General features: G+C 51.1%; 1 protein-coding gene across 5 annotated transcripts in view; it reads right to left on the bottom strand.

The window, feature by feature from the left end:
* NTRK3 (neurotrophic receptor tyrosine kinase 3) overlaps positions 1 to 12,092 on the bottom strand; it is a 320,506-nt gene extending 308,414 nt beyond the window's left edge. Inside the window, exons 1-2 of one of the 5 annotated variants that reach the window (XM_074966486.1) lie at positions 11,945 to 12,092; positions 9,202 to 9,464 (exon numbers count right to left, since the gene is read on the bottom strand). In XM_074966486.1, the coding sequence (XP_074822587.1) occupies positions 9,202 to 9,464; positions 11,945 to 11,971 (290 nt within the window). In that variant the 5' untranslated portion in view covers positions 11,972 to 12,092. Of the gene's footprint in view, positions 1 to 9,201; positions 9,465 to 9,833; positions 10,496 to 11,944 lie in introns of those variants that run through there. The other 4 variants (XM_074966489.1, XM_074966490.1, XM_074966491.1 and 1 more) reach the window with 4 other exon arrangements.
* Between the last annotated feature and the right edge of the window lie 9,817 nt (positions 12,093 to 21,909).

Raw genomic sequence — 21,909 nt, 5'->3', positions numbered from 1 at the left:
TCCTGTGCCCAACAGCTCCTCCTCCCCATGCGATGGGGCTCCTTGCAAGGCATGGCCTGTGTCTGGATCTTCCCAACTCCCTCTCACCCAGCGGCCAAGGGGGGTCGTACTCCTCTGCCACTTCTGTGACAGATTCACCAGCTCTCAGAGGAGGCCCGTGGTTCTCAGCCACCCAGAGACCTGTGGAGAAGCTGGGACTACACTGAAGGTGGTCCCTGGGAATGAGGGTCACTGGGCAGGTTTGTACAGTATCTCTATTCCAGTGGGGGGCAAAGACTGGGGAGATATTACGTGCAACCCATCGATCCCTTTCCCTTCTACAGTCCGATCAATGCCATGAAAAGCCAGCGCAGTCACTATAGCCCTTTAGCCATCTCCTGTCTGCAGAAGAAATAATCTCAATGCGGCTTGGCCCAGAAGGCAGCCTATCATTCCAGTGGGACCTCGCTGGGCAGGCTGGTTGGGTTGGAGGAGGGGCTGGCTGCTGGGGTTGCGGCCTCCTGCTCTGAGAAGAAGCATTTGGGCAGGAGGGAGGCAGGCCAGGTGCACTGACCGAGCTCTGAGGCCTGGCCCGGCAAGAGGTGCTCAGGGATAGACTGTGGCACTGGAAATGAAGGGACAGAGGCATCAGCTCAGTGGTTCTGGCTGAAGAAGCCAGGCGGAATCCTCTTTCTGAAACAAGTCTGCTCAGTAGCTGTTGGTTGGCCAGTGTCCACAGCACTGCGCTAAGCACATAACCTGCCATGGTCTCCAAGCCTTGCTGGGAGGCGGATTCTCAGGCCAAATGGAGACCTGGCACAGGCAGATACAACTCCACTGAAGTCAGCAGAGCCGCAGCCTCTTACAACCGGTCTCTAGCTGGCCCTTGGGCTGTGTTCTCTGCACAGCGTTAGCTGAGTGACGCTTGGCGCTTCCATTCCCTTTCCCTGGAAAGGCAGCTGTGAGTCAGCCGTGTCCCTGTATAACCAGAGTGACAGCAGATGCTCTGGAGGGTCCAAAGGTCACGACAGGCACAAAGGTGACTCCTTCGAGGACTGCTAAGCGGGGAGGGGAGTTATCCATGCAAAGCAGGGACGCTGAGCCCCGCCCTGGGAAATTAAACCACACAGGCACTGGCTGCAGCCAACTGTAAGGATAGCACAGGGGCAGGAAAATGAGTTCAAGGGTGTGTCTATACAAAGACATTGTGTGTTTAACCACACCAGAGTACTTAAAGCATTACAGCCCCTGCTACTGTACAGTTTGACAGTGCTTTTACCAGGCCAGCTTATCCCTGTACGGGAAAGGGAATAAGGCACCTTTACACTGGTATAACTGTGTCCACACTAGAGGTGGTACTGATTTAACTACTTCAGTAGGAAAATCACTGCCCTAAGGGACAGTTAAACCAGACCCGCTGGGAGAGTGGGTTTGAGCTGCATGAAGGGCCTGTAACAATCCCCATCACTGCAGCCAGCAGGAGCAACAGAGAGGAGAGGCTCCAGACACCAGCCCCATAGGGCATCTGGTGGTACTCTGCTTGGAAGCAGCCCCTGCAAAATGAAGGCCAGGGACAGGCAGAGCTGAAAGATTCAGGGGCTCAGCTCCCCCAGATCAGGATCTTTCCAGATTATCCAAACAGCTCAACTGCCTTCATTTCTACAGCCCTTTGCAGTGTCAATCCAGCTTCTCTCACGGACCACATCTCTCTCAACTCCTGCCTCTTCCACAGAACTTCCCTGCTCTTGTTGAGAGTGCCTTCTCTGCAGCCCCTGCCACCTGGAACAGCCTTACCTGCCTCTCTCCACCCCACTGACTCCCCATCCAGCTCCATGTCTCAACCCAAAACATCTTCACACCCTGGGATGTGTATTTCCCTCTCCCTCTGCCCTCACAGTCTCTCGCTGCACCCGCCTCTCACTTGGCAATGTGCTTTGGGATAAGCGCTCTGCATAAACAAACACTGTGCAAAACAAAGATGGATTGAATTACAGACCTTTGTAATGATCTTACTAGCAGCCAAAACCTCAGGGACCAGAATCCTGGAGAAAAAGACAGACCAGAGGCGCTGGTAACATAGGGGCATATAATCTCTGGGGACCCAACATCCTCTCCCAGCTGATAGCACAAGTAGAATGAGTTGGGTGACTCTCATCCTAGCGGATATTTGTCCACATCATGAATCCACCCCATAATCTGGCGTCATTTGCAGTCTCAGCTCGGGAGACCCCCAGGGCTGAAACAGCAAAGGAGGAGGCCAGGGCGGAGAGTGCTGCTGGTCAGGACAGAGGAGTATCAGAAGGGCTGCGGGGAGGGGGAAGCTGGCACAGCTCCTACTCTATCTACAATCCCCCTATCCCTGCGATATCTGACAGCTGCCTCCGTTCTGGCTGGTCCTAGCCAATTCTCATAAACACCACGTTCACACATGCATCTCATAAAGGGCTGACGGTCACGGCTGAGATTCCTGGGCGTGGAGGAGGAAAGTGGTTGTATGTCCAACCAGCGGCCTCACGAGTCATTTCGCCTGGACAGCTCATGGCTGAAATGTACATAAAGAAGCTTCATGGAAGATACAGAGGCCACCTAAACCTCTTCTGGCATCAGCACAGTCTGGATCCCCACTAGGACATGGTAACAGTCCCTGCAGTACAGTGAGGGTGACTTGTATGGATCCCCCCGGTATCTGTACCCCATTGTCTCTAGCAGGACAGTTCACTTAATTACTCGTTGGAAGGTTCCCCAGCAACCCCTCCCATCATTCTAGGCCGACACGAACTCACGAACTCCAGCCTCCTTCCATTCCTGCCAGAAGGGCCCACATCAGGCAGGAGGTGTAACATGCGGGCACCACTGGAAGAGATTCCTCACTGCTCCATACATCAGGCGGTACGGGAAGGGTGTGCCAGAGCCATGTATCTGCTGCTTCTCCCGTTAGCAACCTACTACACCGAGGGCCTCTTCTCTCCCCTGTTTCCATGTGTGCGGATCTAACTGTGCCTGGCAAGTGAGCCAGTCTTCCCCCAGGCTGTGAGACCGCTGAGACCTGACCTGTCAGGTCCACTCCTCCAAGGCCCACGTATTAGAGAATTCAGCACATTCATGTTTAACTAGTTCTGGTTACACCAGACACTGCCTGTGATTTCGTGTGACCTCACTGCATTGGCAAGGCACACTGGGCTGTCTGACCACTCTTCCTGTCCCCCAGGGGAACACAAGAGGCTCACCCCCTTCTAGGGGTGAAACAGGCTTCTCCATGGGGGACCCCCAAGAACAGGGTAACACAGATTCCGTGTCTCTCTAAGGATGTGAATTCTGCTCACCCTGCCATAGGCAGCTACCCAGTCATGGTGGGTAATGTTAAGGACACCTCCTGACCCCTCACCTCCAAGCCCTCTACAGGGTGTGGTTCACAATGTAAAACACTGTTCCCCAGTCAGAGAAAGGAGCAAGGCAGCTGGCGGTTATGTACTAGGGACATGATCTCTGTGCTGGAGCAGGGGGACCCCACCTTGCGACAGGGAGCCCAGGAGTGATGCACACACCCCAGCACTGTATGGATGGAACGAGGCACTTTCACCTCTAGGTCACTGCTTCATACAGAGCCCACAATGGCAGCGGATGGGGAGCATGAACATGGCTGCTCGGTGGACTGAGTGAAAGGAGCTGGTGGGGTCGAGACCTGTTCCCAGAGGCCAAGCGGCCATGTCACACCTGGCCCCCTCTCCGACAGTCTCAGCAGAGAGGTCGCGGATGCAATGAGCCAAGGAAACTGAACCGCCCACTCCTGTGGGTGAGGAAAGCTCATGTTCCCCAACCCATACCTGGCCTGGAGTGAAGCAGAGACCTCCTGTCTCCTGTCTCAGTCTGGCACCCCTCAGCAGCACTAACGTCACTAGGAAAATACATGAAGAACATCGGCCCAAGGAGCCGCCCCCATCGGGACGCTGAACCCCCTGCACGTGCTAGCTGCAAGCTAACCCAGCCATGGCTCACACGGGGCCCTCGCAGTCCACAGGCAGCCGCTCCATCAGGTGAGCCAAGGGCACACACCGTGCTGAGCTCATCTCAGCTGGAAGGGGTTCTCGACAAATTTTACAAGGCTTTTCCAAAAACAAGGACGAGCCACGGGTTCTCCCTGGGAACATGATGCTGGCTGGAGCTCAGCACCCTCCTGGTCCCTGGGAAGAAAGCACAGATAAGGCAAGCGCCTGACCTTACATGACTACAGCTAACAGGAAAGCTTGCGCAATTCCCCTGCGGCAGGAGGACGCTGAATGGCTCATGGTCAGAACCAGGTCCTCAGAGGCCCAGTCTCAAAGCCAGACGCATTGCCAGGGCACTCGGGGATGGGGGTAAGAGTCCTGCCTGTTCAACACAAGGGCACTGCCAGGGTTACTTGGGGCCTCAGGGGCCCGTGCCAGCCACACAATCCTCACCCACTCAAGCCAGGGCCAGGAATGCTCTGCCCTTCCCATGCTTCCCTGTTAACCCTTTCTGGTCTGGATTCTCATAAAGCTCTGCGAGTCACCCCTTTTCCAGCACGGGGTGGGAGAGTCCATCAATTACAGGAGGAGCCCCAGCACCCCACTGCAGCTCCAGCGCTCCTCTCCTGAAAGCAGCTGGGAGATCACCCGCCCATCTCACAAGGCCAGGCCTTCCCACTAGCTCTGGGCCTTGCGCCCCCTGGCTGGTCCCCATCTGCAGCACACACCAGTAGCAGCAGCAGGGGCTTCACAGATCAAAACAAGAAATGTGACCATTCCGCTCTCCATGGAAGGAGAACGGGGGGGAGAGGGACAAAACCAATCTGAGAGCGGAACGTTAATTAATTGAGGCTTTTGTTCAATTTCTAAACAAGCTTTTAAACGGCAGCTTGAGTTACATCCGCTCTGATAATATTACAGAGAGGCGGCCCAGCCAAACTCAGAGCGACCCACTGGCAGCTCAGGTTACCAGCATGCGGCTGCTTTTCCAGGAGCGCCTGGTGTTCAGGATCACAGGCTCGACGGGAGAGGTGGCCGTGGCTGATCGCTAGCCAAAGGGCTGCCTTCATGCACAGCTGCGCTCACACCGCACGATCTCCCCCCACGCAGACAGCTGGGGGAATCTGCTACGGTGAACTGGCAAGTCGGCACGCAATTCGAACTCCGACCGCTACGGCTCGACAGCCAGGCCATGACAGAGCGACGCGCGGCTGCTCAAGCCTCCGCAAACTGAGCCCTCTGGGCTGATTTCAAGGTAAGGGAAGGAACGCCAGCATGGCTTGGGCTTGGGAACTGCCCAGAAGAGAGGAAGGTGGCGAAGAGCTTCTCAGCACTGGCAGGATCCGAAGATATGAGATGCCAGGGTCCAGATCCTGGCTGCTTGTAATTCCTCTGCCATTGATGGGGGAAAGGAGAGTGAATGCCCCAAACAGGCTCCAAAGAACTGGGCCCCAAATATAACGAACAAGGACACAAGGAGGGAGGGATAGCTCAGTGGTTTGAGCATTGGCCTGCTAAACCCAGGGTTGTGAGCTCAATCCTTGAGGGGGCCATTTAGGGATCTGGGGCTAAAAATTGGGGATTGGTCCTGCTTTGAGCAGGGGGTTGGACCAGATGACCTCCTGAGGTCCCTTCCAACCCTGATTTTCTATAATTCTAAGGACACCTTGGCAGCTGGCAAGCTGTGATCACTACCCTGATTGGCTAAGAACTGCATCTACCCCATAACATATTACCCCTTTCCCCCACCTCGGCCCATTCTTCTGCCTCACGCCACTGTGATGTCATCTGTTAGACTCTCAGCTCTTGGGACAGGTCCCTGTTTCCTATCTGCTTGTGCGGCCCCTAGCACAAGGGGGCCCTGGCCTGGATGGCCTCCAGGATGTTACAGAACCAGAGCAAAATGCTTCCAGTGGCTTCATCCTGAGATGAGAATATTCCCTCCTTCAGTGGGATGTTTTTCTTTTGAAGACCAGTAGCAAAAGGGCTCCTGGCCTCTCCTGCTGGGCTTTGGAAATTAAAATAAAGATGAATGGAGTGTTCATCACCTAGGATCCTCCTCCTCCCATCCCCCGGCCCCTTCTATCTTTCCCAACCCTTCCCCTGATGAAAATGGCCTTGCATTTCCACAGTTCAATCCACCAGAGAGACCCTGTGAGCGTAGCTTTACCAGCAGCCAGGTCTGTCGTTTGGCAACGGGGAAGGCACCACCCTCGGCCCTGTGGCCTTTCCAGAGAAAGAACATTTCAGCGGCAACACGCCCCACTCATGTTTTCAACAGCCACGCAAAGGGAAAGCCTTCACGGGAGTCTCTTGAAAGCTAGAGATGCCTTCCCAGACACCGGGCATTGCGCAGCGGGGACTGGAGAACAGGCCCAGAGACTCAGGATCCATTACAGCGGAGCATGCCAGAGTTCCACTATCCACCCTGCCAACACAGCCCCCCACCCCTCTCCAGAGACTGACGGGAAGGGCAGGGGCTGCAAGCTAGCTACTTGCTTTCTTTTGTACACCATTCTCCACGAGGGGCTAGAGAGCTAAACGACCCCCAGCCCATCTCACTTGCGGCCCATTGAGGCAATTGCACACCACTAAGTCATTCTGGCTTACGAAAGAAAAGCCCCAGTGGGCTTTTACACTAGGAAACAGGATGAAGCAGGATGACACAAAGGTGACATTCGGCATGAGGGAGAATCACACTCTTCTCTTTGGGGAAGGCAGTGGATTCGTTATTAGGGGGATTGGAAACGTGCCCATCACCCTAGCATCTGGGCACTGTAACTTCCTTGGCAACAACATAGTTTTGGAAGGCCAGGAGGGGGCTGAACTATAGCCCATATTTAAAATCTAGAGGTGGGGGAAGGGATGATCTTTGACCTTCTCTCCCCATGAACTGACCCAATCAGCCCAGTCTTAGCCTCCCTTTCTGTCGAGGGCGGAGTGAGCAGAGTATTCTTGCTAAACACGAGTTTCTGCCCTAGCTCCTTCAGGCCACGCACTCAGGTCCCTAAGGAATCCCACACAAATCGCAGGAGGAAACGACTTCTTAGGTGCCATCTAGCCCACCAGGTTGCCCCCTCCAAGTACAATGGCTAGTGCCAGTTGTAAGCATCCTGAACGCCTGGGTTTACATCTCTTCCCTGGGGAGACTTTTTCACCGTGTCACAGATCTCACTGTCCAGACATCTTCCCTGATATTCAGCCTAAAATCCTGAATCACAGTAGTGGTGGTTATGGATTAGCCTCAATTCAGTTACCACCATTTCTTCCACAGCTACAGAAGTCCATTTAGGGAGGTGGGGAGCCAGGGAAGACATATTATTCTAGGTGGAACACAAACAGATTTACCCAGTCACCCTCTCATTATTCCTGTCCTGAAAAGATGCTCTTCTCCTGAAAACATCTGCTAATGGAGTTGAGAGGTTTGGGGCTGGGTTTTAGGATTTTTGTTTGGGTTGGGTTTTTGGTTGACTCCAGCATTTTCCAATTTCAAAGCAGTAAAGACATTTTCTAGACACAAGGGTTCACGTTGTAGTGTCTCTTCCCGCAGTTCAGAATTGTGCATATATACACACACAAACACACACAAACACGTACTAAGTAATAGCCACACAAGCTGCCTCTGAGCCACAGTACAGTAAACAATTTGCTAGTTCTCTCCCCTCTTACAGCCTGCTTGATGCTAACAACAAAGGGTTACGAGAAAAACACAATAAACGGCAAGCACAGTAATAAACACAAGTTTCTCCCACTTTCCTAGTGTTATCTGGATGGCTCTAGCATCCACAGCAATACTCCGGCACAGGGTAAATATGGGCCATTTGGCACGCAAACATTACATTAGGTTCATATTTACTTTCCCTGATCCCTTTAGTTTCTGGAGAGCAGATTTGCTGGAAAGGGAAAGCCATAGCATGGGAATAGGTCAGCATTCCTCACTAGATCTGGACGTGGGGAGAACTGCTTGGGCATTCATTACATTAAACCCGTTAACAGCAATGGGTCTGTGTTAGCCCAGTCCTCTTTATCCGGTAAAGGTGCCTCGCAATGCTCTTAAGGAGGGTATCACAATTATTCCATAGCAGTGCTACAATTGCACTGTGACCAAATAGCACAGCCTCGGGAAACGAACCATCAAAGAGCACCCTTCGAACAAGCTATTTCACAATGGAGGTGGGAAATAAATAAATAACCGGCAATTACTCATTCCCAACCTTGCTGCATTTAACTGCCAGGATAAAGCATTCCACCTCATTTCTGCCCAACTTCCCACAGGCAACTTACTCATGGGGCTACATTTCCCTAAATGCTCACATTTCAATTAGCATTAGAATAATGAAATGCCTTGCAGTTCACCTCCCCGAAAATGTACTGAACGCTGAAGAGCAGAGATTGCAGAAGATGAGGGATTTTTTAAGCACACACATAACATAGCACGGGGGGAGGGGGGGGGGGAATCCAGTCCTTTCCCTACTCTACGCTGATGAGATTTGCATGGGCTTTTGCTACCAGCCTCTCCAAACAAGGATAATGCAACTTCCAGTTGATTTTCCAGATAAACAAGCATGCAAACAAACGCAAAGTGCTCAACTACAAATATCTGCCTCCTACACATACCCCCGCTACCTTGAGATCAAAATACACAAATCCCAGCTCAGCATCCGAGTGGGGCTGGGAAATTGTAACAACTTGAAAGGCATCTCACTCTCTCTCTCTTAAAAAGGAGAAACTGCAGATTCCCAGATACACGCAGCCAGGGCACAGGAGGGTGGGTTTGCCAGTGGGGGGAATAACAAATGACAGTTGAATCGGATCCGAAGTCTCTAAAGGAGCAGGCGGCTTAGAACTTGCTTTAGGTGCCGTGTGTGTGTGTGTGATCTCTCTGCTAACACAAATGGTGAAAAGAAGGGGTCGCTTTACAGCACCTCTGCCCGCCGCCCGCCCCTGCTAAGCCATTTCGTCTCATTTACTTTACCCCACTTAAACGTGAGCCAAACTGTTGCTGTTTCAGTGGGGGCAGAAAATTAGATTCGCGTCCTCTGCACGCACCCCAGGCATAACGGGTCTGAGGCAGGCAGGGAATAACCATCATCCACAGCAATGCTGAGGGCACCTGAAATCCACACGCCGGTTTCTCCCCTTAAACACACACACACACACACACACCCTGTGTCTCGGGCAGCAGGAGAGGAAAGGGCACCCACTGGGGTGGGGGTGGGGGGAATAGCTGACTTACATTGAAGTGATGTTCCTTGAGATGTCAGTGATGTTGATGCTGGTGTTCCCATTGCTGGTGCCTGAATCCTGCCCTTCCAAGAGAGGGAAGAGGTTCCCATCATCCGGCTTCTTGCAGTTGATGTCTGTCTTGCTGCAAAGGCAATTCGCAGGGCAAGCCAGCCCCGAAAGCAGATAGTCTCCCCAAATGCTCCAGAACAAAAATACCCTCCAGAAACTGCACTTGGTAGGGCAAAGAGAGACATCCATCTCCGACTGCTGCTTCTACAAAAGAGGAGGAGGAGGAGGAGGAGGAAAGGGGGATGGGGGGGAGAAGGGGAAGGAAACAAAGACAGAGGGAGGAAAAAAACTCAAACGATCAGATGCAAAAATCCTCCAGCAGATGAAATCATGCTGGCAGCTGGCTAGGAGAAGCTGTAATTCCCCCTACAGTAGCGGTCTGAAATGCATAGTGCCTTGTTGATTGCAGGCTGGCTCTCGGTATCAGGCGCTCTCTCGCTCTCTCGGAGAGACTTCTGAGGATTGCAATAGAAGATGGGGAGGCAGCACGCGCGCACACACACACACACACGCACACAAATGGTGCTAAAGTCACCAAGTCCCACCTACTGGGCAGAATTAAAATTGACACACCTGCAAAAAAACCCACACAGAGGCAAGAAGAGAGGATCAGGAGAGGAGGGTGCACCCTCTCCATCCCCTCCCCCACGCTGGCTGGATCTGCTGCAGCAGGAGATGCGTGCAAAAATATATACGTATCCGTAGAGCTAGATTGCACAAGTGCCTGCAAAGAAATCCCGTCTCGGCGTGTTTCCCTCTCTGCAATAAAAAGGATCCCTACCCCCCAGCCCCTTCCACTTAAAAGAAGAGGCTGGGATCAAAGCTGAGGACTGGAGAGGAGGAAAGGCATCCCGGCTGGAAGAGGGAAAGTTCCAGTTGGGATTGCAATTGAGAAGAGGGGGAGGGGAGATTGTCTTCCGCTGCTTTTACTTTCTTTTTCTCCTTTTTATTTTATTTTATTTTTTTCGCTGCAATCCGGACAGCCCGCCGGAAAGACGCACTGAAACCGAGGAGCCTGACCCCGGCGCGGATTCCGGGTTAGGCGTTTCTTTGCTCAGGATCCCGGGGAGATAACAGGCAGCTCCCAGGGGTGGGTGTAAAATAGATTGGAGAGCGCCCAAGAAGCACTTTCGAGAAAATGCACCCCCGCCAAAATAGAGGCGGCTGGGAACAGTGCAACGGGGACCCCGTGGATCGTCTGGAACTGCCGGGCGAGCTGCAAGGCAAGGGGGGGGAGATCTCTTTCGCTCCCTTGCACCAGCAGATTCTGCCATCACACACACACACCCGAAGAAGAATGAAGTGTTGGAAAGGCTGGCCTGAGAGCGCCGAAATGGCACCAGGAGAGCCGCGTGTGAGAGCTGAGCAGCAGAGCGAATTAAGATGCATGGTGCATTTTTGGCAAGCGCAAACCCAAGCGGATCCGGGGGCTGCTTAATTTGCTCTGCTTTTCTACAGCGCTTTTTTACGTGCTTTTTTTTTTTTTTTTTTTTTAGTTTCTTGTTTCTGCTCCTCCGCACGGAGAACACGATGATGATAAAGGAGCCGAGCGGCAGGCGGGTGGTGGGGAAGAGGAGAGGAATTACAGGTGAATCACTCCAGCTATCTCAGGCGGGTCGCTGCCAGGGAGAGGGACTCGCTGCTTAGTCCTGGGTGGGGGGAAACACTGGAAGTCTTGGCTGTTTACGGAATCAAAGCAGCGCGATCGGGGAGGGAGACAGCTTAGCAGCAGGCAGATAAACGCACCGAAGCTCCATGCAGTCAAACCAGGCCAGCAGGAAGGGCAAGGGGGAGAGAGAGGCTGCAGCGTGACCTGTATCTTTCACGAAGGATTCCCAGCAATTCGTGCAAGCCACACAAGGGGGCTGGGGTTGCCATTCAAAGCCCAGAGTTAATACAGCATATCAGCGGTGCAGTTGAAGTGGGGCTGTCAGCTGGGATCAAACTTCAATAGCATCCCTGTTATTACTTAGCGCCTAGAGGCCCAGTCGCGCACCGTGCTAGGCGCTGGACACTCTTGAGGCATTTGTTTGTTGTCCTAGACTGGACAAAAAGATCTAGTAAATAGCCTAGAGGGAAGGATCCTACCGGGTTCTGCAGATGGACTAGATGGGACCTAAGGGGGCTTTCCCATCTCTACGGCCTGTGATCAGGGGTAGTTGTACTGGTGTCCATTTGCTGTAGTGTCTTCGTGAGTGGGAGGAAGGATGGTCCCGTAGCTAAGGCTGAAAATTGGGAGAACTGAGCTCTTCCTCTGTCCCCGACCCTCTGTGTGGCCTGGAGCAAGATACTCAAGCCAAAACGTTCAGACTTGGGTACCTAAAGATTAGGGTGACCAGATAGTAAGTGAAAAATCGGGACGGGGGTGTGGGGTAATTGGCACCTATATAAGAAAAAGCCCCAAATATTGGGACTGTCCCTATAAAATCGGGACATCTGGCCACCCTACTAAAGATAGACCCCTAAATCCATAGTTAGGCAGCTAAATAAAAGTGACCCGATTCTCACTGGCTTCAGTGGGTGCTGTCAGGACTCAACACCACTGAAAATCAGGTCACATATTTCAGTCCCTCAGTACATATTGAGGTGCCTAACTTCAGGCACCCAGGATTGAAAGTTTTGCTCAGACTCCCTCCGTGTCTCAGTTTCCCCATCTGTAAAAGGAGATAATGATCGTGACTCACCTCAGGGAAGCAGGAGGGTTTGTTCATTCCTGTTCAGGAAAAGCTTTGAGATCCAGATATTGAAGAGGCTAGAGATCGGCAACGTCATTTTATTATTCGTTACATCTGTCAATATATTTAAGGAGAGCCACTCCTCTTTTCCTCCCAGCCTCTGGAACGCAGCTTCTCATGCTTCTTGTTATGTATCTGTTGCGTGCTGACAGCATGCTTGGCGCTGCATGGAAAAAATCATCTCTCTGCCCTAAACAAACAGCAGGCTCCCGTGCAGACACACAGCTGTGCTGGGGGACCAGAAGGGTGGGTTCCATCAAACAGTGGAGTGGCAGGTCTGCGTGTTTTGTTACCCAATATATAACAACCCTTCTTTGGGTGGCAGATTAGCACTAAGGGGGTTTCCTTCTACTGGACCCTGTCATGAGGTCAGCCGCCTGCGTTTGTGATATCACAGTGTGTTGCCATGGAAATGACTGTAATGTCACCAGCCTGGCAAGAGGACATCACTGCAGGATCTAGCAGGAGGAGATGGCAAATCCCTTTGTTTGAGGGCAGATCTCTTGGATAGTTATGCCAAACAGAACAAGAGCAGCATCTGGAGGCTACCCACCTGTTGCCACCTGCACTTTCAGAGCAATAGATTCGCAGATCCCACCGGTGCTCTGTATTCCAAGGAGCTGTGATCTTGCTTAGCATTTGGGTGTGACTCATGCACGAACATCTCGCCCCATGGTGGCAGACCTGCTTTAAAGAGAAACATTGTGGTTTTAACACCCTCAGTCCCTGTTTAAATTCTGCTCCGCACATTCTGGGAGCAGAGAGAGAGATACTTGGATTTAGAACAAATAAGAAACCTCCAAAGACTCTTTGGAGAGCTGCTTGGGAACAAGAGGGGATATGGCAGAATAAGCTTAATTATGACAGCAAAATGGGATTGAGGAGGGGATCTATTAGTTATATGCTGGGCTGGAGACACGAGAAGCCAAGAAGCAGGGCTGCCTAGCATCTGGGGCGGACAGGAGGAGAGGAGAAACGTCTGTCACAAAAGGATGACCAGAAAAGGAGGGGATAGGCATGTCACTCAGCTTAGCAAGTGCAGAGGAGCAGTCAGACCTGGGAAGTAGCTAGTATTCCCCAGAGCTGTGCTGCTCCAAGAGCGGGCACGTGCGTGGGGTTAACGGGCATAGGGACCTCTATGTCTGGGTCTACAGTTACAGGGCCAAGTCCTGACCTTTTTACCCAGGCAAAATTCTCATGGGTATTTTCGCTGAGGAAGGAGGGAGTCAAAGCTGAGTAAGGGATTCAGGGCTGGGCTCGTATGTGTTAGCTAGTGGGCTTGATTCATGGCTGGGCCCACGGGGGCTCCAATGTACGCTCCTTCTGCCCATGTGTGTAGCTGCACCAGAGGCGAGATTCACCCCTACAGGAGGGCAAGTAGTGTCCAGCCAAGGGCGGAGCCCCACTAGAATCCCACCAAATCGACCCAGGGAGCACCTCTGCCAGGGTCCTTCCTTGGCTCTGTCCCCTCCCCTAGCTGCCCCCACCCCATTTTAGGGCTGCACCAGATGGCTCTGGGCACAACAGGTATGCACTCTTGTGCCTCCTCTACTCCTGAGAGGGCTCCCCTGCAGCTGGAGCCTTCAAGCAGAAGCGAATCTATCCCAATGTTTGCACAGTGCTTTGAAAACACGGGGCCAGATTTTATTGTATGCACAAGTCCCCTGGGCATTCGCAGTGATTGTGCATGCAAAGTCCAATTAGATGTCTGGGTGACCATTTGCTCAGCTACTTCAGTGACGGAGAGCTCATATAAGCACCTAGACAGATAGACACACATTATAGCTGGGGGCGGGGGGGGGGGGCACTACGGTCATGCAAATAATAACATAGCTTTAACCACTGCCCTTCATTTAATATAACCATTGGGGCAGTTAAGCGTACATCATCGCCCAAAGCAATGGCATACGTGAATGAGATCAGGAATTTACAGTGTGGGCAGAGGGATTTTGCTCAGTATTATTTTAACCAAGGGTTGATGTGGTGAGGAAGAAGCAGGACAGAGACAGACACAGCCTGGAAGTGTGATGTGGCCCTGGGAGAAGCCTAGAGAGAGATTTAGGGTGGAGGTGCCAGCTAAAAGAACCTTGGACCTGTGAGCAAGGACATTGCCTCCCATTATTTGATTCCTCCTGTGTTCAGGGAAACGGGATTTTGTATATTCTTGTTAAATAAAAAAGATTGCATCAAAGAAGTGCCTCATCGGTGTCTCCTTCAGTGGAAACAACCCCAGGGTCCAAACTCTGACTGGCTGCTTGGGTCACAAGGGGTAACAAAAGAATAGCCATGTAATTACCGTGGCTGATTGTGCAATCGCAGGAATTCGATAGCCAAGTCATGCCAGTGCATTTTTCACAGATCATTTTAAAACCTGGACCATAAAGTGCTGCGGAGGAGCTCTGTGCTATTATTGTGGCGTGTAGTGCTGCAAGTGTAAATAATACTAATTCTTAGCTCTGTCAGAGTTTCCCATCTCGAGGCATTGTACAGACATTAGTGGCAATGCTGACTTTGTCCTTCTCCAACACCTCCTAATCGAGGACCTCAAAGAACTTTCCAGACAATAATGACCCAATCCACACAGCTCCCCTGCAATGTATCCCCATTATTGGACTGTATATCATACCCATCTGACAGATTGGTAAACTGAGTCACAGAGCACTGAAGTGACTTGAAGGGGGAAAAACAACCGGACTTGTGCTCTTTGCTGCTTCTTTGTGATGCAAGAAGGTGGCTGGACAAGATTTTTCCCCTGCATCTTCACTGTTCCTTAGATATATCAGGAATGGCAAGTCTTGCCCTCCCTGCTTCTGACATGGGACTCAGAAGTGCGCACAGGGATCTTCTCCAGCCCGCAACTGAAGGGGCTGGGTGTAGAATCCTTAATAGTGAGCTTTTTCTGTCTTACATGGGGAGGGTTGGAAGAGGGGAGGGGACTGGTGCCTCATGGGGATGAGTGGGAGCCTGCTGGTGGAAGGAGTGGGTCAGAGAAAATGGTTCTTCCCTATGCCCCCGCCCCAATGCCTCCACCTGTATACCGCCTCTACAAGTATCGTACCCCAGAGTGAGGGAAGTGGGGGAGGGAAAGCAAGCAAGCACATATGCTGCCGAGATACAGGGTCTGTGCTTCACCCCCTTCAACCTGCAAACAGGGCCAAGTATCAACAGCACAAGGCCACAGCCATAACTTCTCCCTTACTCGGGGGCGTTTACCATGAATCTATCTCCATCACTTCTGTCCAGATTCACCGTGGGCAGGTGTGAACTCAACAGAGCAACAGTGAAGGCAGCCGCAGGCCTGTGAACCCACCCCCCTGCAGCCCCAGGCAGCAGGTAGGAATCCTCCCTGCCCTTTCCCCTGTCACGCACGCTCCACATGATGACTGCAAGCAGCCCAGGTTCTCAGCATGTTTGCCCGCTGTCCTACATTTTCCAAAGCAGCTCCTGGCTATTGTCTCGTGGCTGTTACAATTCAAGCCCAAGCTGCAGCCAGGATGTTCTGTGCCTGGAAAGTAGGGCTTATATCTGAGTTAGCATGATAATGGAGTGTAAATCTATATGCGGAGGTTTTCAATTCCTCTATAATGAATTGATAAAGTTACTGCAGCTCCCACTTTCCCTAAAGCTCACTGACAACATGCTCATATGGCTGCAGAACTCCCCAGATCCCTAGGAATGGGTTCCTGCAAAGGAGAGTTTTAGAATTGTGGAAAGTTTGGAAAGTCTCAGGCCTCTTGCTTAAAAGGCGGAGCGGTTCTGAGTGAGAGCATAGGGCCCGCCATCTAGTGCAGGGTACCTCCGAGCTGAGACTTCCGCTCTCTGTCCTGCCATTGCCATGCCAGGTGGGTCCTGCTTCAGCAGCGAATGAGAAGGTTCTGTGTCAAGCCCTGGCTTTCTCTGCAACTAACAGAGAAAACTAACACTCAGAGATGTATTTCAAGCAGGGGAAGAAATATAACTGGTGAAGCAGGAGCATCTCCCTTTGCCAGGAGCCTGGGGTTTTTTGCAGGGGTGTGTGGAGGAATCCATCTGTTCTATGCTTCAGAAGTGCCCGCAAAACAGAGACATAAGAACTCTGTGCAAAGAGCATACCGGTGGCTCCGCTGCGATTCACCCCACCTCACCATCTCTCCTATAGGCCTCAATAAACACATGGAACAAGAAACATTCCTGCAGCACCTCCCAGGAGGCATCTGGAGCAGGTGAGAGATCACTGCTCTCTCTGTGTCTCTGCCAGGACCTCGTCAGTAACTCAGTCGGTGTCCCCAAGGTTGCAGACAGTTAAAGGAATGACCATGGACACTTGGTGTGTGTCCTTCACCAGACTGAAGTCATCACCCAACAAACCTAGTGCAGTCTCCATAACACACAGGCCTGAAACCAGACCAAAAAGGGAGTCGAGAAGATCTGAGAACTGCACGGATTGTCGGTGTGGCTTACACCCCATACTTCTCCCTGAGCCAAGGGACAGGGCAAAAACTGATTCGACTGTCAGAATTAAGAGGTGATCTCTTGAGCACAGCCTTGCAGTCATTGCTTTAAGACATGCTGGCATCTTGCCTTCCCTAAGGCATGTGTTGAGAGTCTCCACGAAGAATGAAGTCAGTGACACCCCATGAGATTCTCTCAGCCAAGAGGGAGATGGGTTCAAACTGTAGGGCTTTGCCCGATGTTGACCAAGTGCCACCAGAACCTCAGTGAGCCACTCAGGTCTAAAATCGAGTCCCGTAAGAACTTTCATTTATCCCTCTCAAACACACATCCACCCTCACAGAAGCAGCCAATCCAGCCCCAGACTATTTGGTGTGCCCCCCCCCCCACCCCAGCTATAATCTGAGAAAGAGTCAAGTGTGTAACCAAGCACAGACAACCTAGAATCAAAAGGCTGCTAACCGCTCAGAACAGTCCTGCTGACCGGGACTTCCAGGCCAACATGCCAGGGGCGGGACGCATCTTCTTTACCTCCACGACGGCCACAGCAGGAGATACCATAAACTCTCTATGCAAGCAGCTGGACTTGCACAGGCACCTGTCTGCCAGGAGACAGCCAGACACCAAGTACTCGTTCCAGACAAGCCACCCAAGTGGCACTGGGCAGAAAGATTTCAGTCACTACTAAGATAGGCTGGATTGGAACTGATTAGAGGTGAAAGGCTCTATGTCCCAAGATTGTTCCCTTAGCTGTCAGGTCTTGGACACCAGAAGCCGGGCTGTATCATGAGCATTTGCCTCTCTCATTTTGATTACATAGTTTCCTTTAATATCATACACTCCGGCTGTCCCCTCTTCTCCGTGACGTAATCCTTCCTCTTAGGGTGACCAGATAGCAAGTGTGAAAAATCGACACAGGAGGTGGGGGGTAATAGGCACCTAGATAAGACAAAGCCCTGAATAGCAGGTCTTTCCCTATAAAATTGGGACATCTGGTCACCCTATTTCCTCCACCCCAGTGGTTCTTAGACAAAGGTTATTACTCCTGGTGCCTCAGCCTAATCATTACCATGCACCACACCTCTCCCAGGTCAGGGGAAAATTACAGTCACAATCTCCCAAGAGGCTTTGATCTTAAAGGGTTAGCACACCAATATATCAATGAAGATGCCAATGGACTACAGAAATGCACAAACCAAGTAAAAGAAGTAATGGAGAAGATAGGTTTGAGATACAATGCAAAGAAATGTAAAGTCATGTTAATGGGAACTGTAGGGACAGAAATCAAAATTGAAGAAGAGAAACTGGAGAAGGTGGACATTTTTGGGTATCTTGGAAGTACCATCAGCCAAGATGGTACTAGTTCCGAGGAAATAAGAAGAATCGGGAAGGCAAACGCTGCATTTGGAAGACTCAAAAACATCTGGCAACTCAAAAACATCTCCCTCAAGACAAAACTGAATGTGTACAAAGCAATTGTTATCACCGTCACCACATATAGCAGTGAGACATGGCAACTTACCAAGAAAGATATGCAAAAGCTGGATGCATTTCATCACAAATGTCTGAGAAGAATATTGGGAATAACATATAGAGATAGGAAGATGAATGAAGAAGTCAGAAAAATGACTGGACAAGGCACCCGCTCACAAATAATCTACAAAAGAAGACCTCAGTGGCTGGGACATGTGCTGAGAATGGAAAAAGAATGCTTACCAAATACCGCCCTTGAATGGAAGCCAGAAAACGCAAGAAGAAGGAGCAGAAGACCGCGAATAACATGGAAATGAACAGTTCTGAACAACATCAAGCACCTCAACATGAAATGGGAAGATTTGGAGAGAAGGGCGGTTGACAAGCAAGAATGGCAAAGCACGGGATGGACTAAGGACTAGGGTAAGGACACCAATATATGCTCCGTCCTTATAAGATCTAGCATCCCCTCCTTCCTCTGATCTTCACATTGATTCAGCAACCCCAGAGACGTGCCTTGCCCTGTCCCCTATTACCAGAACCCTACTAAGCTATTTGATAATGATGACCTAACATTTCCCCAACGCCTCACATCCAGAAGGACCCAGCTGCACTTTACAAACACAGGATATATGGAAGTATCACTTTGCACATTACTGAAATGCAGCCATGTCTGGGGTGGGACGCAGCAGCTGTTCAACAACACTGGACAACACTGTAGGATGGGAAGTGAAGAATACTATGTCTGGTTGAAACTACAGGGAGAAATTTAGGGAAGAAGGTGATTTCCCAAATTGGAACTTGGCCAGTTCACTGAAGTCTAACCCAATTCTTAGGGGAAGTGCCCTGGGCTCTTAATGACCACAAGAGGCCAGGACGTCAGTTCTCCATCTCATCTGAAAGCTGGCATCTCCAGCAGCACCATACCCCTTACAGCTGCGTTGTGGCACTGGGATCAGTTGACTCCGAGTCCCGCTCGCCACTCCCTGCAGTACAGCACCCCCTTGGGCCCATGCTGGGGTTTTGGGGTCAGTACTGATTCCAGGGGAGACTGTTCCCTGCTGAGTCACCGGGAGGTGCGACCGAGAGGTATCAAAAATAAAAACAGTTAGAGGCGTCTGTTTCCCTGGCTTTGCCCAGACCATATAGCTCACACAAGCATCAAAAGGAATGCTACTGAAGCAAAGCTCCTCTTTCCCTGAAGCCCTGGGAACAGGCAGCTTTTGATCTGATGTCCGTATCTCTTTTCAAGCATTTGGCAGAAGAAGCCCACGTGTAGCAAAAGGAGGTAGCCTCCTGCAAATAGATCAGCCTTGCCTGGGAGGGTTGGGGGAGGAGGGGGGAAAAAATCACACTCCTGGGAAACATCAGACTAGGAGGCAGGCAACAAAGGGTTAATGTCTAAGCAGCTGGGGAGGTTGGAAGGCAGCAGAATCGCTCCTGGCTCTAGCTCAGCTCATCCCAGCAGCTGTTCATGGTGACCTCAAAGAGAGGTCAAGCAAGACACCAGCTCCCCACGCTGCCTTCCGCCTCCCTTCGCCCCACTGTGGCAGGGGATGGGGCGGCAGGCCAGGGGAGCAGGGGGCTGCTGCTCTGGAAACTACAACGAGGGGCTGTAAGGAGCCTAAAAGGACAGGGGCGGGCTTGGTCTGGAGACAGCCTGTCCCCAGGGAGAGGCAGGGTATTTAGGACAGGAATCAGGGACTCTGCCTGCAGATGGGTGGAAGGGAGCTGAGCCTCCTGCTGCGAGTCGCTGTCCATGGTGTATTTTCTGCTCCCTCCCCACCCACTGCAGGCTTTTCAAACAAGAGGCACCATAGTCCCTGGGGATGGTTCTTCTGAGGAGGTTCTTGGGGTGGAAAGACAGAGTGGCCGAGACAGAGGGAAGTGGGTTTGCACCCTTTCTCCTCTCTCCTTACAGTTGCTGTCGTTAGCAGAAGAAGAGCATGACTGTGGAATGAGATCCCGTGAGGTTTGCACCAGCTCTGCAGTACCAGACCACTGGAGATACAAGGGAGATTCTGTAGCCGCTGGTGTCCCCCTAGAAGGTCCCACTCGGTATGCCAAAGACTTCTGCAAGAAGACAAAAGCCCTGTACATTCTACTGAGAGGCACAGTCTAGTGGTCTCGGTGCCAGACCAGGGGCCAGAAACTCTCAAGGTCTAATCCTGGCTCTGACACTGATTCTCTCTATTGCCTGGGGCAAGTTACTTGGGGCCAGATTTTCAACAGTGGCTTCTAATTTCAAATCCCTGGCTTTTGGTTGCCCAAATATGAGACACCGATGGCCTAATTTTCAAAAGTGCTTCAGTGCCAGCTTCAGGTGCTCAGTGCCCCTAAAAACAAGCCCTCGTTATCCAAAGTTGGGCACCCAAGATAAGAGACTTCAGCATCTCTGTAAAATGTGGATAATGTTCTCTGCTTCACAGTGGTATTGTGTGGATTAGCTGGTGAGTTTCGCAAGCACTCTGAAGAATAGAAGCTGTGTGGAGGTGCCAGGTTTGATCACCATTGTCATCATCATCCATAGAGATGTCTGTTTCATCCACAGGGCAGATGAGCTTCTCTGCCCACATGGAGAGAGCAGCTCCCACCGCTCTGGGCTCAGATCTTCACTGGCCTCTCAGATTGCCTGGCTGAGATTTCCCCAGCTACACATCCTCTAGGAAAGCCACTCCGCAAAAGCAGGTAGGTCTGCAGGGAGATGGCTGTGTGCAGAGCTACCACTCTCACATGTGCTGAGACAGAGAAAGACACATACCAAATATGATAAATGGAAATCAGAGCAGAAAATCACACAATCCGCTCTAATTTCCAGTGACACAACCAATTACAATGGACTCAAATTTGAGCAGGCATGAAGAGGAAATGGAGAACCCACAAATTAAAGCCTTGTTTGCTCGTACACAGGCATGGAAACTTTGAAAAATGCCGTTTTCAAGAGAAAGATGAAAACATTGTCCTCTCCATATTTACAAGTAGAACATTGCCTGCAGCCCTGCTTTACAATAAGCCTGGGGAAATAGATTCACCATTTTGCAGTTGCTTACACATAGTTCTGTAAGGTTGGGTATCAGGTAATAAACACTGCCGATGTCTGGCTGGGTGCAAGGCTATGCTGGTAAGGACGGCACATGGGTTCACTGGAGCCCAATCCTGGTAAGAATCACATGACATGGGTCAAAACAGTGTAGCATGGAGTCCGTGATAAGGAGATGAAATCCAGCATTGACAACTGCAAATGACTGCACATTGGAGGGACTAATTGGAACAACTCAAACACTTCAGTGGATTCTAAAGAATAAGGGAACTGGTCATCAAAATGAATACCCAGGGGACAGCTCTGTGAAGGCCTCTGCTCCATGTGAGACAGTGGTCAAAAATGTTAGCAGCCGTAAGGCATAGGTTGCAGAATAGTACGGAAAAGATTATAGCACCGTTATATCAATTGCTGTTAAGCTGCCACCTGGAATTCTGCGTGCAGTCTGGTGACCCCATCTCAGAAAGGAAATAGAGGGGATTCAAAAGCAATGAGAATGAATCGTGGCATAGTGAAGATCTCTCATATGAAGAGAGATTGAAAAGATTGAGACGGTCTGCCTTGGAGAAGAGAGGAATAGGAGGGGACATAGTAAAGCCCACAGAATACTGAATGGTCTGGAGAAGAACTTCTATTTCCCCTGTCTCGAAACACAAGAGCAAGGGGACATTCAGTGGAATTGGAAGGTGGCAAAATCAAAACTTATAAAAGGTATTACTTCTTCACACAATACCCCACTGGCCTGGAGGACTCATTGCCAGAAGATATTAATGGGGCCAAGCAGGATTCAGAAGAGGATCCAGCGTTTTTATGGATAGTATGAATCTCCAGAGTTATAAGAACAAATTGACAAAAAGAAGAAGGGGAGGGAGCAGGTTATCCCTAACCACCTGCTGTGGGATGTCCTGCACCTTCCTAGGAAGCATCTGGTGTTGCCTGCTGTTGGAGACCAGACACTGGGCTTGATGGA

The sequence above is a fragment of the Natator depressus genome, chromosome 10 (assembly GCF_965152275.1).
Source record: "Natator depressus isolate rNatDep1 chromosome 10, rNatDep2.hap1, whole genome shotgun sequence".
Taxonomy (NCBI): Eukaryota; Metazoa; Chordata; order Testudines; family Cheloniidae; genus Natator; species Natator depressus.
This window is presented reverse-complemented; position numbering and strand designations above follow the sequence as displayed.